We start from the raw sequence: 18,720 nt of genomic DNA on the forward strand, positions 1-18,720 counted from the left end.
TGTGAAAATGGACATTTTGGCTCTTAGTGTATAAATATGCTACACAATTCTTGACATAGAAAATTTAAAAACAGGGATGATATCTTAGACCACAAACATCAAGTACACTTCTAGTTAAGACTGATATTCTGATATCTGATATTCTGATAGACTGATATCCTTACTTTTAACCATTTTTCCTTTTGCACAACACATTCTACAATAACTTAGTGAAGGAATCATGTTAAGGGTGAACGGTCAGTCCTATCTTTGGTGATTGCTTTTTTTTCAATTTGCCTTACAACCCCAATGTGATATAACAGTAAGTTTTGACACAAACACAAAATGTTCTTACCTGGTTAGTTATAATAATGTCCCATAAATATATATAATATTGATTGTGGCCTGTTAGTACAAACATTAATCAATATTTAAATGCCTCTTAAATATTGATTAATGTTTTTATAACATTTTCCTTTAATGCTGGAGGAGGATACATGATAGAGGAACTCATAAATTTTTTGCTGACATCCCCTGCCCCCAGGAAACTGTGGGATATAGTGCTGGACATGCCGTTACCTTGGGTACATGACAGCCAGCCCCTAACCAGGCTCTGTTTCACAGGCCTAGGTGGCGCTCTGTTTAAGTCCTTGGGTAAGATATGAACTTGTGGTAATTGGGGCAACTGTGGCAAACGTTTCCACTGTTCTTTTCTTCCCAGTCTTGTTTGACTTTATTAGGGTTGATTTTTAATTTTAAAATAAATAAATAAATAAAGTTGAAGATGGTGGGCTTGTTGGGAAATATTGTAGTGTTATGGTGTCTAAGTGTCTGACTGACAGGGCCTAGGAGCAACTACATCAGAAAGGTACTTTTCTACTTTTTTCCTTGCAGAGTTCTAGGCAGAGTCTGGCGCTGGAGTTGGCTGTCATGTCCAAGTCTGTCACCTTTTTTTGTTTGAAACAGCAAGGGTAAGATGAACTGCAGGGTAAGATGGGCTGTTTTGAATCAAATAGTCCAGTTATGATACCACTTCTTTTTTTTCTTTTTTGTTGCATTGACGTTGAAAGTTTGGCATAACTTCCATTTATCTGAAGATGTGTTACCTTGCTGGACCAGTTCCTTAATTAATGTAATATAAAATCATAATTTATCAGGAATAAAATAGTCCATCTTGCCTTCATTCCATTTTACCCAAATAGTAAAAAAAATTTTGTTAATTAATTGACTAAAAAAAACATATTTTATTTCAATGATATCAATATTGCTAAACTGTTTCTTTAAAAATGCATATATATTTCTCAAAGTTAGTTTATATATATTTTGTTTATGGCAATACTTGAACTTGTTTACCTTATAATTATTAGATCATTTTTCTGTTCAGTTACAATTTGATGGGAAAAAATCCATACATGTCAGTTTACAATTAAATTTCTGATGGAAATTAATGAAGTTGAATTCCATTTTTCCCTGTTTTTAATAATTAAGCACAAGAGGAGGTCATGTGCTACAAATTGTCTCATTAGGCTCTAAATTGGCATTAATAATTATGCAAATTGCCATACAATGTATGGCGCCCCTTCCGTTCTTTAGTGTCATGAGCAGGCAACTCCAGCAATGCATTATAATCTATCTTTATCTAGTTTATGCATAACAATCTAATATTGTCATTGCTGTTCTATCAAGTTAAATGTGTGGCACAGCCACCCACGTTTACCTGAAATTGTGGTGCTAATTATAGAGATGGGAGATGTTTTCTTTTATCTGAGATATCACTACACGAGACTTTATTGCAATAGAAGTGGCAGAAGTCAAGGATTCTTATAATATTGGGGCATTGAAATACTCTGCTTTTTTCAGCAACAGCTTATTTTTGTTTCATCAAAAAAGTTTTTATGAACTGCTTAATTAATCTTTAAGTGCTTTGAAGAAAAAGCACAGTAGAAATGCTACAATAAGTATTATTATTAACTTAGCAGTTCAATCCTGCTGCGAGGTTTTTTAATATAAAGCTTCTTTTGACAAGCCAGTTCAAATTACTGCCTTTGCTTGTTGTTTTCTATTGCCATGAAACTGAAAAAAATAAATAAAAATAGGGTTGCACATTATCTCATGCCAAAATTGTGCATTGAGTCTCCCATTACTATATTTTGATTCCCACAGTCCCAAAATCTCTGTCTTGTAAGTGTAATCAGTTCTTATTTTCCATTTCAGTTGTGTTTGTTTGTACAAGCAATATGTAAGCCTGTAGCTTAAAGATTTTTTTGCACAGTGATTCCATTACCACCACTGTGACAAAAAGTGCTGAACGCTTGTTAATTGTTTTCTGTGCATTGGTTTCATCTTTCTCCCCTGATTTCCATTAGGTTCTGAGCTCATGCCCAAAGCCCTCTCCACCAGGATAGTGGGAGGCATTTGGTGGTTTTTCACACTTATCATCATTTCCTCGTACACTGCTAATCTAGCCGCCTTTCTGACAGTGGAGCGCATGGAATCTCCCATTGATTCAGCAGATGATTTAGCCAAGCAGACAAAGATAGAGTATGGAGCAGTTGAAGATGGCGCAACCATGACTTTCTTCAAGGTAGGCCCTTTTTGTTTTGATTGGAAAAAAATGCAGAAACATGATTTTGAAAGTAAGAAGACCTTGAATTAAGCCCGTTGATTAGAGATACAGTACGTGAGATGATTCCCAGTGCAATCAAACCCATTTAGAAAGTCACATTTTGGGGGGTTTCCAAGAGAGTAAAAGAAACATCTTGTTCATACATAACATTTCTCATGAAGGTAAAAAAAGATCAGTTCAGTTTCCTGAAATTTTCTCCTGAAAGTAAAAAGGCAGGGCTTTTTGGTCTGTTTAATCTTTCTGATGATTTTTCCTCAGAAAGCTGAGGGTACTGCAATGGAGTAAGTCAAGTATATTGATGTTTTTGTTTAGGTAAATCTTCCATTGCTGGGTCTGAGTGTGAGTTTTGCTTGAATATTGATTGCAGGATGGGTCAATAATTTTATCATAGTTAATTATGTATCTATCTGTTTAAATTTAAATACCTAGATTCTGGTACTGCAATCATCATTATAGCAGCTGGGATGGGCAAATCTTGTGGACATTGAATTTTTGAGACCCTTTCAGATTGATTTTTGACTAGGTCAGATTCATGCAACTTCTCCACTTCCTCGGCCTTGTAACTAGGGTGATTCAATAGACAACATAATGTGCTATTTTTTAGCTAAAGTGGAGCCTGTGCTGTTCAATTGATTAATGATAGAAGAAATGCCACTTCCCCTGCTCCATCAATTATCTAGGTTGGCACAAATTAGCATAAAGTACATATACTGGGCCAGATTGTAGCTGGGGCTATAGCCCTTCAGCTTTGACAGTGCAAGAAGCTCCCCGGTGCAGGGGAATAGTCAAAGCCTGGCAAATGCATTATGCTCTGGAGATCTTTAGCCAGCATAGTCATCACTTAGGAGCCATTACAAGCCAGTATAACATAGAAGAGCCCTGAGGCTTCCCTGTGTTACACTGGACCCAAAGAGAGTCCAGAGATCAGGGGAATGATCAAGGGGAATGTCTCTTTCCTTAGCTGCACAGCGTAAATATTTCTCCATCTGTTCATTTCCAAGGCCTAAGAAATCATTATCTAATTTTATGGTAGTGATATGTGTATAAATAAGCACCTACTTTCTGTAATCTCACTTTCAACTTCCACCTGGAAAATAAGAATTGATTAATCTTCAATGATTGAGGATTTTAATTTTATCTTCCATGGGTTCTGCAGGTCATTATGCAACAGGATCCTTGTGTTTGCATTGACATGGTTAAGAAAGCAAGATATCTGGGCAGCTCTTCTAATCTGTGGAGGCTGGATGTGTGTTAGGACCAGGAGCCAGTCAACTGGAGTCAATCTGAGGCTCCTTAACACTATGTGCATGGCTTTACTGAGTTGAGTATCAAGGAGTTTAGTGTGATTGCTGTGAGGCCACACTGGTGCACAGTATTCAGTTGCAGAATGAACCAAGGCAATTGTTGGGGTTCGTAGCCCCATGATGTTCCAGCCAGTTTGCTAATAAACACGACATGAGAGCTGACCTTATTGTGGGTGTTCTCTAAGTGTTGTCAGAAGATCAAACTTTGGTCCAGTGTAACACCAAGATTCTTTGGATTAGCTTCATGGCTGACACTCTCCCTGCAGAACTGCACATCAAGTTTGTCATTAGCCATTTTATTGTTCAGCTGGAAAGTGGTCACCATGTTTTTTTCAGGTTAGGCCCAAGTTTCCAGCGTTGGAAATAACCAGCCCTTATATTAAAATCTTGGGTTAGGGTGCAGATGATGGTATGGAGGCTTGTGTGCTGAGCAGCTAGGGCAATGTCATACTTATACACAAATTTCTTCGACTCTGTTGTCGGTATATCCGCGGTGTATAAATTAAAAGTCCTGAGGGATGCCCAAATTAAGCGTTCTTGGTCTGCTGATCTGGCCATTAAGGAGTACCTTAAAGCAGTGGTCCCCGATCATCACCACTAACAGACAGATTGTTGGGCAGTAGTGAATGATGCGGGAGATCTTGAGGTGGAGACCCTGTCTTCAGAGAGTGTTGTATGCCTAGGAGAAATCAAAAAGGGCAATCCTGTCTTCAATTTATGTTGGAATCCTGACCCAGTGTGGCCTGTGAGTGAAGCTACTTGGTCACAGCAGTTCTTCTTCAGGCAAAATCCTGCCTGCTTCACCGGGAAGGATGTCTTCAATGATATCAGAGAGACAGCAGAGCAGCGTACATTCCATGAGCTTGCTGGTGGTTGAGAGGAGAAAGATGGGGCAGTAGCTGACTGAATCCTCTGGGAGTTTCCCAGGCTTCAGTAAGGCAACTACTATCGCCAACTTTTTGGCACTTCTCTGGTTCTCTGCTTGGCAGTAAAAAGCGTTGCCAGCCATTCCTGACCCCATCGCCCCAGGGTCTTAAGAAACTCTGGAAGAATGCCATCAACTCTTGCAGCTTTTCCTTTTTTTGTTTCTGACAGCACAACATTGATCTCCTTGACAGAGTATGGAGAGGGGAGTGGAGATTCCTTCAGGCATAGGTGAAAGTTTCTGCAGAATTCCCACTGGACCTCCTGGCATGTAATCTTGTCTATTGGCATCTTGCTGTTAGAAAGAAGATGAGAGGCGACAGCATTTGCAGTCGCTTTTGGTGAGCATTGCATTACTGGCTGGGATCCTCCAATTTGCCACAAAAGAACCCAGGCTTTGCAGCTCGAATGGGTGAAATCAAGGCTTTCAACTGTCCCTTTCTACCTTTCCAGATGAGCTGAATTCAAGGACTCAAGCAGTGTAGTGGCTTTATCTGGGTTGTTGCTTCTTTCATATTTCCTCAGGAGGGACTTGGATTTTTTTTGTCCAGCCGGGGGTGAAGGCCTTGTGGTGACTGAGTGGGATGTACTTCATAGCAGTTGATTTTAGAATGTTTGCAAAATGGCCAAAGTTTCTTGGTATCTGTTTGAGCCGCGGGCTCTGATGTTCTGTTTCCGAAGTATAGGTGGCCAGTCAGCTTTGCAGAAATTCCAACAGGGCTTTGTCACCAACTGCACAAAAGGCACTTCCAGGCCAATCTGGAGGATAATTGAGCAATGTTGGCTATACGGGATTAACCTGCAACCCTCTATGGAACCACATCAAGACCCTTACACTTAACTTTGATGCTGAGGCTCAATGGAGAGCCACCTGAAACGTTTCGACCGCTCAAAACAAACAGCTCATTGTTGACCTTGCCAAAGAATGATCGGGTTTTGATTTATATCCAAAAGACTGGTGCAGTTTGAATTGTGTCAGGACATCTCATGGGAGATGTGGACAAACCCTCTTTAAATGGAAAATGAGGCAAACACCTGTATGCGATTGTGGTCACCAGTCACAAACGATGGAGCACATCATATCTGAGTATTCCCTTCATTCTTTTTGCCGGGGGCCTGGTAAACATTCACCAGCTCACTGCTGCAGTCCTGTGCTGGCTATGAAACCTAGATATACATTTCTAATCGGTGCTACCTACCCCAAGCTATACGAAAGAAGAAGACTGAAGATTTTGTAAACCTCTTGCAAAGCTTAGAGGATGTGCCAGGAAAATTCAGAATAGCTTCCACAGAATACTTTTTTCAAAAAGAGCTGAAGAAATTGATGGAAGTAACTAATCAATTAGAACTGCCTTGATGATAGGAAATATGTGAAGCAATCCAACAAAACAACATTCAGAGAAAATTTAAAAATTGAGATTTTTAAATGAAGCAAAATGATTAAAGTCCCAGGACATAAAGAGATGACACAAGGTATTTATTGCAATACCAGAAAACACTACAGAACTTTAATGTTCTTTTTGCCTGGCAGAAGACTTTGATCTTATACTCCTTCAGATTGGAAGGCTGGACTCTAAAATATTAGTTTTTACTTAGCAGTGTCTTTGAATCCAGTTGCCAGCAGCACTTTTCTGTCTGTCCTTAACTTTTATCTTTATTTTAAAAATTCTCCATTACACTTTCCTTTCTTCTTCAGACATTATTTCTCCCTCTTCTTGCTTTTTTTTTTTTTTTTTTTTTTTTTTTTGGGTGGGGGGGTTCTCTTCCTACTTCTTCTCTGCATATTTTCCCCAAAATATATTGCTCTTATCATCTCCCCTTCTATACACACTTTCTTTTCTCATGTTCCCTTATGCTTACCTGTGTTGTTCCTCTGTTTGAATATGTTTCTGATCCTCCTCACATTCCTGTATTTATTTATTTGTGTTTGCCTCTATGTTGCCTTCAAAAGCAGAAGAACATTTACAGTCAGCAAAACAATGACTGCATCTCCTTCATAGATGTGCTTTTCCTTCAATGACATATAGAAGTTTGAAATTTACTAAAGTTGACTTACACACAACAGAAACATACCATCAGAAAACACAATTCTATAGTGTTTCTACTTCATTTTTATTGTATTCTCCTACTTCAGCAAGGATAAACAAGAAAAATGAAGTCAGCACAGTGGATTCAGTTGTTAAATTTAGGGTAAAATTCTGCCCTCAGTTACACTTGTGTAAATACATTTATTGGAGTTAATGTGGATTTACACCATTGTATCTAAAGGCAAAGTATTTTGCAGTGAATATACATTCAGAGCCCAGTGACTCTATTGAGAGAATCAGTCAAACTCTTCTTAATATGTTTTGTGATCATTTGTTGATGTTTTAACTAAATACTATTAGTAGCATTTTACACATAGTACTGGGGAGCTAAGCTTAAGAGCAGTTTAGGAATTTACACAGTTTGGTTACTTGAAGCTGGAAGACCTATGAAAGGAAAGGAGCTTGGAAGGTGGGGTATAGTATTACACAGACAGCATTAGAACTCCCCCCCTGCTCTTGCACTAGTACTAACAATAGAGGATAAAATGGAACTCAGAGGGAAGGGGTAAATGAAAGCTCCACAGTCTCATTCGATTGATTAGTCTCTTCCTTGTGAAAGTAAGAGTTTCCTTCACTAATGTGCTGTTGGTTGCAGCTGAGTATATAAGGAAGAAATTCCAATACTCAGATGTATATGGCACAGAATACAAAACCTATCACTGGACTAAATCCTCTTCCATTTACGCCAACAGATCCTCATTGACAAAACTGATGGCTGACTTGGTGTAAATGATCATGATCTAATTTCATTCATTATGAGCTAACAGACTATAATCCCATCTGGTAATATATATACATTATATATATATATGTATATAATTATAATGATTATTATTATATATATATACACACACACTTATTGGTCTGTAGGGATCAACTTCCCAAAGCTGAAAACAATCATGAACAAAATTGAGTGGGAAGAAGTACGTAGACATAAAAATATGATACATGTTGATTGGTTAAGAACATTTTATTAGATGCCTCAAAACAAAAAATTCTGCAATCAGAAAAGACTTCTTTGTTTTAAAAGCCATCATGGTTAAGACAGGAAGTAAAAAAGCAATCTTTTGTGGGTTTTTTTGTGACAAGTGGAAAAACAGAGAAGTTGATAGCAATGAGTACAAATTGGAATCTAGAGAAAGTGGAAAATGTATAAGGGAAACTGAAGGTATTAGTGAAAATTCTATGGCCAGTACGGTTAAGGGCAATAAGACATTATTTTTCTGAATTAGAAACAAAATGAAATCCTAGCAATGGTGTAGGCCTGGTAGTAGAAAAGAATGGTAAAATTATCATCATGAGGTAGAAAAGGCAGAAGAATTCAATGTTTTTTCTGTTTTGTATTTAGAAAGAAGCAGATGATGTAGTTATGTCTTACACTAACTGTGAAATGTATTTTATTCCATCAATAACTAGGGTGGATGTTAAACAGCAACTATTAAAGTTAAACTCCTTTTTTTAAATCTGCAGGATCTGATTACTTGCATCCATGAATATTCAAATAAGTGGCCAAATAACTCTCTAACTAATTAATGTTGACTTTTAACAAATCTTGGAACACTGGTGAAGTTGCAGAGGACTGGCATAATGCTAGTATGCCAATATTTTAAAAAGGTAAATAGGATGAACCACGAAACTATAGGCTAATTAGCCTGACATTAATCGTGGGCAAAATCTGGAAAGGCTGATACGGAATATAATCAGTAAACAGTTAAAACATTGTAGTATAATTAATGCCAATCAACATGATTTCATGTCAAATAAACTTGCAATTTTTTTTATGAGAAAACAAGTTTGACTGATAAAGGTGATTGTGTTGGGATAACAAAGTTAGACTTCTCTAAGGCTTAGCCCCAAAGAACATGATATAGTAGAGCACTATACAGAATCAAAATAGCCCATATTAAATTGATTAAAAATAGTTAACTAATAATTACTAAAAAGTACTTGTACATGGGAATCATCCAGTTGTGATGGTTCTAGCTGGGTCCCAGTAGGATGTGTTCTTTGCCCAATTCAATATCAATATTCAATATCTTTATGAATGATCTGGAAGAAAATATAAAATAATTGCTGGGAAAATTTGCAGATTATACAAAAATTGATGGAGTGGTAAATAATGATAGGGACAGGTCAATTATACAAATTGATCTAGATCACTAGGTATGTGAATTTGAACAGCAGGTATTTTAACACAGCAAACTCAAAGTCATATATATAAAAGAATATAGGTCACACTTATAAAATGGGGATGGAGGTGGAGGACCTGGAAAGCAGTGATTCTGAAAAGGACTCAGAAGTCACGGTAGATAACTATATGAACAGAAGCTCACAGTGCAATGCTTTAGCTCAGTGTTTCTCAATTATATTTCGCCGAGGTACCCTTGTGCAGCCATGCGATACCCTCCGCCGACAAGTCCAGGAAATCTTCCCATTTTCGGCAGCGCGGTGTAGGCTGGTTTTGGCGGCACGCTCTGTAAGCAGTTTTTGGCTGCGTGGGTTCAGCTGTTCGGCGGCGCGTTCACATCGGTTCGGCGGTGCCATCTGCTGTTCGGCGGCACGCTCACACCTGTTCTGCGGCACCATCAGCTGTTCCACGGTGCGCTCACACCTGTCCCGCGGCGCGCTGCCAGCTGTTCGGCAGCATGCGATTTGTGTTGGCACAGTTCCGCTTTTTCGCAGAACCCTTCAACTCAGGGTTCCGCGGAACACTATTTGAGAAACACTGCTTTAGCTAAAAGACAAATGCAGTGCCTGCATGTATAAACAGAGAATATCAAGTGGAAGAAGAAAGGGAGTATTACTTCGGTATATGGCTTTAGTGAGAGTGTTGCTGGAATATTGTGTCTGGTTCTGGTGTCCACATTTCAAAAACTATATTGACAAATTGGAGTGGGATCAGGCAAGGGCTACAAAAATTATCTGAGGTATGAAAAACATGCCTTTTTATAGTGAGAGACTGAGCTTCTTTAATCTAGTTTATTGATGAAAAAGGTAAGAAGTGACTTGATTATGGTTTACAAGTTCCTGCATGAGAAAGAGATTTTTGACAGCAGGGGGCTTTTTAATTTAGCAGAAAAAAGCATAACAAGATTTAATAGCTGGAAATTGAAGCTAGACAAATACAGACTGGAAATAAGGCGTACATTTTTACCAGGGTAGGTAATTAACCATTGGAACACCTAACCTCAAGGTGTGGTGGATTCTCCTCCCCTTGCAACTTTAAGTCAAGATTGAATATCTTTTGAAAAGATATGCTATAGGTGAAACAGAAGTTATGAGCTTGATGCAGAGATTAGTGTGTGAGGATCTTTGGCCTGTATTATGCAGGAGGTTAGAGTAGATTTGGTCTTAAATTCTATGAAAATATGGTTTCAACAGAAATGTATAAATACGACTGAAGGTATAATTTGATTCAGTGTATGTATGTGTTTCTCTCTCATTATAGCAAGATAAAGCAGCTGACTAGATTGAGCACAATTGTTGTATTATGTGTTAGCATGAAATAAAGGCTCCAGATGGTTTCTTAATGTTAAATGAAAATATGAAATCCTGGTAATCGCTATTAGCTACAAACACAGTGAGACACAGTAGCAGCCCTAAAATTGACAGTAATTTCATCATAAATTATTGATATAAAAACTCACTGAAATCTTCCCTTTAATAATCTGTGGAATTCAGCCAATTTTGGGAGAGCTAACATAGAAGAACATTATGTCTTGAAGTAGCTCCTAAATCAGGAGCGCACACACACATTAGGTGGAGGATTTAAACTTGCTAGAGATAGTTACAAAAGATGAGAGTGCTGGGATGGGAAGTCATCACCAACTAAGCCCAAGAGAAGATCCTCAGGCTAGCCCAGACTCCCTGAAATCCACAGCTCGAGGGAAAAGGAAGGGTACTAGGATTTATACCAGCATGGTGTCATAGGGTTCGGTCTGCAGGGCTATTTAATTGCAGTGTAGAATTCCGGGCTTGGGCTGGATTCTGGGGCTCTAGGACACCACAATTCCAAGTTAGCTGGCATGGGCCAGCCACGGGTGTCTAATTGCAGTGCAAACATACCCTATGCAATGACAAATAGGAGAAGGATGGTCTTCTAGCTTATTAGCAGGTACAAAATTAATTTAACATTTAACTGTTACCCTTTAATTAGAAGCCCAAGTAAGATAATTGACAGTTTATATAAAAGTTCACTCTCAGCTATTTTAAAAACAACAAACATTTTACATATTTTTTTTTCAATTTGATCTTTGGACATTTGATCTTTGAACATTTCTTTCAGATAGGAAGAAAGAGAATTTCACTACTTTGCCTCCAACAGACATCCCTAACATTTTTTGTCTATTTACTAATTCTTTTTAATAACAATAAGTGGCTGCTGTACTCTGTATATGGGACAATATAGATTCTGTTACTGTCTTTTTTTGTGGTGATCATACCAGTATGGAGCAGAGGAAATGCCTCTTTAGGCAAAGCCGCTCAATTTTAAGAAATGATCTATGTTCTAGATCCAAAATCATTCCTGCCTTGATTCAATATTAAGGTCTGCAGGGATTTCCATGGAGCAGAGTACTGGCAACCATTGATTCTGTAACATCCTCCAAAAGTCATACTGGTGCATTCATGCATACCTGACCCTGAAGACCAGTTGCAATCTGACAGCTAGCTTGTAGGCCCAGTTTTTGAAGCTGTGGCTACAGTTCCAGATTCAAGGAAGAATTATTTCTTGCAGTCTTACTTAAACAAACAAACAAACAAGAATAACAGTTGAAGGATATTATTACCATGGAATAAAATTAGCAGATAACAAAATTCCATACCCAGTTCTTCTGTGCTGGTGAAGAAGAAAGAGAGGATAATGACATTTATACCTATGCAATTCACATATACAGTGGATGGTAATTGGCTAATGGATCAAATGTCCTGAGTGCCAAAACCAAGCATAGTTGCTGACATGTCTAATGATTCCAAATGAATGGGTACAATGTTTCTCAGAACCCAACCCAAAACACTTCATTTAAAATCCTATTGCAGAGCCATTTCAAATTGGAATGTGGTCATGCAGGAAAATGGGTCTTGACACTGTTTGGTGGGAAGGGGGATAAGACCTCAGGACAGAACCAGGATAAATGATTACATCATTAGTATGCCTGAGCAACACAGGTGAGCCCTAAATTACAAGAAAAATTAAACCTGATGCTAACATCACCTTCACTTCACTACCAGTTCTCACATGCACTACCTGGTGTGATTCTTGGTCAAATTAACCACAACTTCCCTGACTCAAAAAGTTCTGCAAAAAAGCAGCCATGAATACAAGACTTGAATCTGTGGTCACAAAATCTGTGTCATGAGAATGACATAGGCAGTCTCTGAGGATCTCAGAGTGCCTCAGCCCCTCCAAAATTCTGCTTACCTGTAGAATCCTAGAATGGTTAGCAGAGCTAGCCAGGTGTGTGCCAGGCATGAAACTCCGGTGAGTGGGATAAAGTGATACTTGGGTACAGACCATAAGAAGGGGAATGCAACTAAGCCCTACATGAAAGAGAGTCATGACATCTGGCTTTATAAATTCTTTGGGGTGGTTGATCTCTCTTCCCACCAATCAGGTATAACCCATGCATAGGGTTTGATATACATACAGTGCAGGAACCGGGAGAGTGGAGTTTAAGGGGGCTTTATGCCATCTTCACATTTCTGTCCCCATACTGTGGGGCTGTCAAGGGCCTGCTGGCCCTTGGCATAAGTTAGAGCATATCATTGGCTGCCTATGGCCTACTGCACCAGCCAAGACTAGATCAAGCATAGCAGAGCTCCATCCAACCCTCCTTCCCTGGGCTATACTCCCCTGCATAGCCATTGTAGTATAGTCTGTGAATCATGAAATCATAGTATCATAGGACTGGAAGGACCTTGAGAGGCCTTCTAGTCCTTTCTCCTGCATTCAAGGCAGGACTAAGCATTATCTGCACCATCCCTGACAGGTATTTGTCCATCCTGCTCTTAAAAATCTCCAATGACAGAGATTCCACAACCTCCCTAGGCAATTTATTCCAGTGCTTAACTAGCCTGACAGTTGGGAAGTTTTTCCTAATGTCCAACCTAAATCGTCCTTTGCAATTTAAGCCCATTGCTTCTTGTCCCATCCTCAGAGGTTAGAGAGAAGATTTTCTCTCCCTCCTCCTTCTAACAACTTTTATTTACTTGAAAACTGTTATCATATCTCCCCTCAGTCTGCTCTTCTCCAAACCTAACAAACCCAATTTTTTCAATCTTCCTCATAGGTCATGTTTTCTAAACCTTTAATAATTTTTGTTGCTCGTCTCTGAATTTTCTCCAATTTGGTCACATCCTGAAATGTGGCATCCAGAACTGGACACAATACTTTAGTTGAAGCCAAATGAATGCAGAGTGGAGTGGAAGAATTCTTGTATCTTGCTCACAGCACTCCTGCTAATACATCCCAGAATGATGTTTGCTTTTATTTGCAACAGTGTTACAGTGTTGACTCATATTTAGCTTGTGACCCACTATGACCCCCCCAAGAAGGTCATTCTCAGGATTGGTCAAGTGGTGTAAAACTGCTGGAGTGGTGTAAATATGCTGTGGGGAGAAGTGAATCCTTCATATTCTTCATCTTCTCCTGTCTCTAAATACAACTCAACCTGATATTATACATAGCAGAAATGTATTAAAATGTCCTCTCCTTGAAATTCATATCACTTTCCAGCACAGACAGGATTAATCACTTACAATTATTACAATAATAAATCAAATACTCATCACATAAACAGATGAATAGATTCACTACTAGCTATTTTTAAGAGGACATGGTGGAGAGGAACCAAAACAAATAAAAAGTTGACATTAAGAAAAATCTCCTCTGTATTGGTTTCATCTGAATCAATATTTCCACAGCTTGAGTACCATCTGCTTCCTCCTTATCCTGAAATATTCATGGGGGGAAGGAATTCTAGGTTGACCTCCAAAGAGAACTCTCATCTTGGCAAAACGGAATACTCCATAGTTCAACCTGACTTTAATAATCATAGATGCTTTCCACCATCGAAGAACAATAGAATTGTAATCCGCATAGAATGAAAATACCAATTTTAAGATGATATTTGTGTCAATTTGCAAACTTTCTTCTCATACTAATAGGGACTCATTCTCCAAGTACATTAATATAGAGTATGTATGAGGAAAGATCCACACCATAAATTGCAGCATGGGTAGCCATACTTGCACTAGCTTATGCTAGCTAGCAAGGGCAACAATAGCAAGGAAGATGCAGTGGCAAGGACCCTGGTACAGGCCAGCAACCCAAGTACACATTCAGAGTCTCCTGGGCTTGTTCTGGGGTGGCAAGCCCATGCTACCACATCCTTACTACTACATCCTTTCCACTGTTACCTGTGCCAGTTAGATTAAAGCTCGTATGGATATGTATTACTCACTGATACACCCCAAAACGGCAATCCTAAAACACAAGGAAATCGAAACAAGACATGCAGTTGAGTGGTCAATCAAAACACACATTAACCATGAACCAGTTATGTCAGGAACAGTCTGAACAAAGCATAACAACAATCCAAATGGCAGGCATGTAGCGGCAGCCCCTGGAAATAAACAGAAAGAGGGAGCAGGAAGCAATGAGGAGGAAGGCAACAAACACAAACCAGTCATCACATATGCTTACCACTGCTGTACTCACACCTTCATTTCTGATGTAACATACCCTGGGGGGGGGGTCTTCCTAAGGGTCTGGGATACCATAAAACAGCATAACCTGATTATAACCAACTGTTTTAATCTATTTTAACGGCTGCATGCAAAAACTAAAAAAAAAAAAAAAAATCCCAATGTATGCCATCCATCATTTAATTTGTTGACTGTGATTGGACAGGCCCAGAGGTACAAAAGGTTAAGGTGTCAAGCTGTGATATCTCCAGAGAAAGATGAATGACAAACGAGGGTTAAACAAGGTGACAATCAGCTCTTCTCTGGATCTTGTAGTTAAGAGTCCTTGCCCTAAATGCTGTTGTTTGTTTGCTAGCTGGCTCAAGATAGGAAGTGCCATCACAATGTGCTGAGCTCAGGGTAGCTGTTGGCAGATCTTGAAGAGGCAAGGAAAAAACCCTGCTAGCTTGTTGAGGCCAAGGTGTATGCTCATAAGAACAGGCAAAGTAGGGGCTCTGCTAAACTCTTCTGAGTCAGCTACAGTTTAATCTTTAGCTGCTGCTGTAAATTGGCATGGAACACACCTGGCAACAGACTGTCTTTAGGACATGTCTGGACACTGTGTATGTGTTTGGGGAAGGGGAAGGTGGGGAGTTCAATAGTGCTGTGATTGCTGGTATTAGTACCGTGCAAACTGGCTTCCACTGACGGGATACTTTTCAGGTGTAGACTTTTGTGTTACATGGATTGGTTTTATTGCCATTCTGCTACCCCTCCCCCCTGCCACTCACCCCACTTCAGTGATTTTTTTATATACTTGCTAGCAGCTACTGAGTTTTATGAAGTGATTTTCCCAAATGTCATCGTCAACCAGATCAGAACAGGTATTAAGTATATTTTGTTATTGTTTTCTTAACGTTGCTGCTCCTTGTGGTCCTGGGGAGAGTGAGAGATTTTGTGCAGCACATATTAGTGCAAGTGTTGGTGGCTTTCTGATATGGGAATATACATCATGCAAATCAATAAATGCCAAGTAATCCCCTTGATCAACCACTGTGATAAATGACCTCAATTCAACCATCTTGAAATGCTTGCATTTGATTAATTCATTCAATCATTTGAGGATTTAGCTTGCCTGACCCTTCAGGGTCTATAAAACATAGGAAATACATCTGCAGACCCTTTGAGGATTTGACATTAGAATTATTGTTTTGATGTCTAACAGTTAGTCTGAGATAAAATAGTTTCTCCCTTTTTTAGGAGCAGGAGACATGTATGTTACTTTCCTTAAAAAGAATCTTCCAAAACTTTAAGAAATATCAGTATGAGATGACTGACTGAAGCCTCTTGTCCTATGTAATCTGTGCACATTTTTTGACACAGAAAGACAGCCTCATCTCTAAAGGGACTTTCTGTGAGAGAAGGAGAATAGCATCAAACATTTCCAGTGATTTGATGGGATGGTCATATAGCTCTCTCTCTCTCTTTGCCTTATCTGGCAAAGAAATGCCAAGAATAGTGCCTGTTATACATGGACTTTTAACTAACTCTACCCAGAGAGTTCTTCTCCACCCCGTTGAATTGCTGAAGCTTTTCTCTTGGCTATAGGGAAATAACAATTTTCTTTGTTAATTTATTTTATGACAGTATCTAGCTGTTCTCAAACAGCTTGTGTTTCCTTGATAGCTAGAGGCACTAAGCTTACTTTATTATAGATTCAAAAACCCGTGTCCAGTATTTTAGACAGAAAACTTGTGTTGCTATGAAATTATAATAGAGACTTTGAGGCAATGGAAATTACATGTGCAGCTGCATCACACAAGGCATCTCTAATAAGAAATTAAGAAAGATTTTAAACTTTTTAGAATTAAAAAAAGCTTAAATTTCCCTGGTCTTTTCATTTATCAGTTCAGTCTTTATTTAACTCCATAAATCAGATCACAGTGGCACTGTGGAGATAGGAGGATTTAATGCACTTTGTAAAGACTAACTTGTTGGTTTCATACCCCTTGAGCAGAGTTGTGTCAATTTCCCTATCATATAATATTTCTTAATCTGAATTTATCTTCTAGGTCATCAGTTCAATTTCTAAATACCTTGCCTTACCATTATTGGTATTTGCAGTTAAATATAAACAGGCATAATACTATCTTCATACCTTCAATTTTCTATCCACTGGAACTTCAAGTTTTCAAACTTTTTATGGATTACTGCCATTGTTGTCTGAATCATGTTAGCCTTTTATCACACTGCCCTGAAGTTCCTGTTAAATCTGACATCACTTGATAAGTTAAACCTATGCCATCTATCAGTGTAAAACCAACAGTACATTGACCTTGACTGATAGCTCTGAAGAACAAATATATGGTTTATTTTGGATAATGGTACATTTATCTTTTCTGGGACTGGTGATGGGTTCAAAATATTAAAATATGACTATTACTTTAGTTGTAGGTTTATCATTGGAATCGCATCTAACAAATCTTATGATATTAAAATTACATTTTAATCATAAAAGAATTAATACTTAGCTTTTCATCAGTAGATCTTAAAGTGCTTTACAAAGGTATTATTATCCCCATTTTACATATGGGGAAACTGATAGGTGAATTGATTTGCCCAAGGTCACCCAGCAGGACAGTGGCAGAACTGGAAATTGCATCTAGATTTCCTGAGTCCCAGTCCAGTGTTCTATTTGCTAGGCTATACTGCCTCCCAGCTGAGAAAAACAAGTCAGCAACCACTGTTCAGTAAGAACAATTTAGATTTCTTTAAAAGTGCTTTAGCCAGTTTAGGTGATATTGCAATTATTTGTTTTTCTGGTGTCCTGGCCTATTGTATATCAAGACTTCCAATTATTCAAAATGCAGCAACATATTTTAATGGGAATATAGAGGTCATAAGTAGAGCTAGCCAAGGACTTTCCATCACAATGATTTTCAGACAGAAAATGCAGTTTCTGCAAAACTAAAAATTTCCATGGGAATATTTCAATTTCCCAAGAATATTTTGATTTTCTGTCAGGAAAATTGAAATGAAATATTTTTGTTTCAGGGGGTTCAACTCCAATCAGTCTATTTCAGTTTGTTGAACTGTTTGCTTCAAATCAGTTCAACACTGAATGCATTTATCAGCTGTGGAGTGTTGCCTCATGGGAGTTGTCATTTGGGTCTCCATTCTCTCTTATGTGCAGGGCTCTGTGGCCAGAATACATATGCCATGATGCAAGGCACACTTCTTTCTAATGGAGCAGAGTGGCACATCATTGGAGTCACATGGCTGCATGTGCATGTGAGATACAGAGGTATAGGCTAGCCATGGAGCATAGTGGGGGAATGGGGGCAGCAGGCAAACTGCACTTGAATTCCCATAAGGCAGTGCTCTACAACTTTAAAGTTGAACTGACTCAAAACTAAGAGTCAGCTCAAGAAACTGAAATGAAACAGTTCAATTTTGAGAATGTCGAAATGTTTCATTTCAATTGAAAATATCAAATCAAAATATTTAATAATTCCCAAATCAAAATTCATCTATGTCTCAGTCTGACTCTGATTCTGGAAACATGCTCCAAGATGAACTGTCTCTTGGCTCAACCAGTCTGCTGTGTGATGTGTTCCTGCTAAAGGAGCTGCCTTCAGAAACAGATCCTTCAGAACTTTCCCTTCCATCCCCAATTTGGGGTGAAATATTGGAATTTCTGATGGGATGAAATTCAGTTTTTGCTCTGATCCAGTCACATTATATTACAGCAGCTTTTCAAGTCTGCAGCCTATGAAAATTCTTCTATTTTAAGGCCACGAGGGTTTAACTCTGGTATACTTGGTTGAATTCCTTGTGCAATATATTCCTAACCTGTCACATTAGTCTCAGGCAGTTCAATATTTAGTCAGTCTTGTGTAATATCTGAAAACAGTGGGAGCTAAATCTTTTACCAGCTATTCCTCTTACTATTGTTCTTGTAATTCTAAATAAAAAATAGTATTTAAAAGTGGAATAAAGATCTAAATGTGACCATATATATTTAAACCTCTTGACATTCAGAGATTCTGTTAGGCTAAGCCTCCATAAGCTTAGTTGCTTATCTGAGCTAACCAGACTTACTTGGTTTGCAAGTTTG

The 18,720-nt window shown here is 38.5% G+C and overlaps 1 protein-coding gene across 4 annotated transcripts in view; it reads left to right on the plus strand.

The window, feature by feature from the left end:
- The window catches only part of GRIK2 (glutamate ionotropic receptor kainate type subunit 2), a 614,149-nt gene that overhangs the window by 491,400 nt on the left and 104,029 nt on the right, over positions 1-18,720 (plus strand). For all 4 annotated transcript variants that reach the window (XM_067546518.1, XM_067546520.1, XM_067546521.1 and 1 more), the window contains one exon: positions 2,346-2,563. In XM_067546518.1, the coding sequence (XP_067402619.1) occupies positions 2,346-2,563 (218 nt within the window). The remainder of the gene's footprint in view (positions 1-2,345; positions 2,564-18,720) is intronic.

The sequence above is a fragment of the Emydura macquarii genome, unplaced genomic scaffold, assembly GCF_026122565.2.
Source record: "Emydura macquarii macquarii isolate MOO-44397 ecotype Brisbane River unplaced genomic scaffold, CSIRO-AGI_Emac_v2 contig_1146, whole genome shotgun sequence".
Taxonomy (NCBI): domain Eukaryota; kingdom Metazoa; phylum Chordata; order Testudines; family Chelidae; genus Emydura; species Emydura macquarii.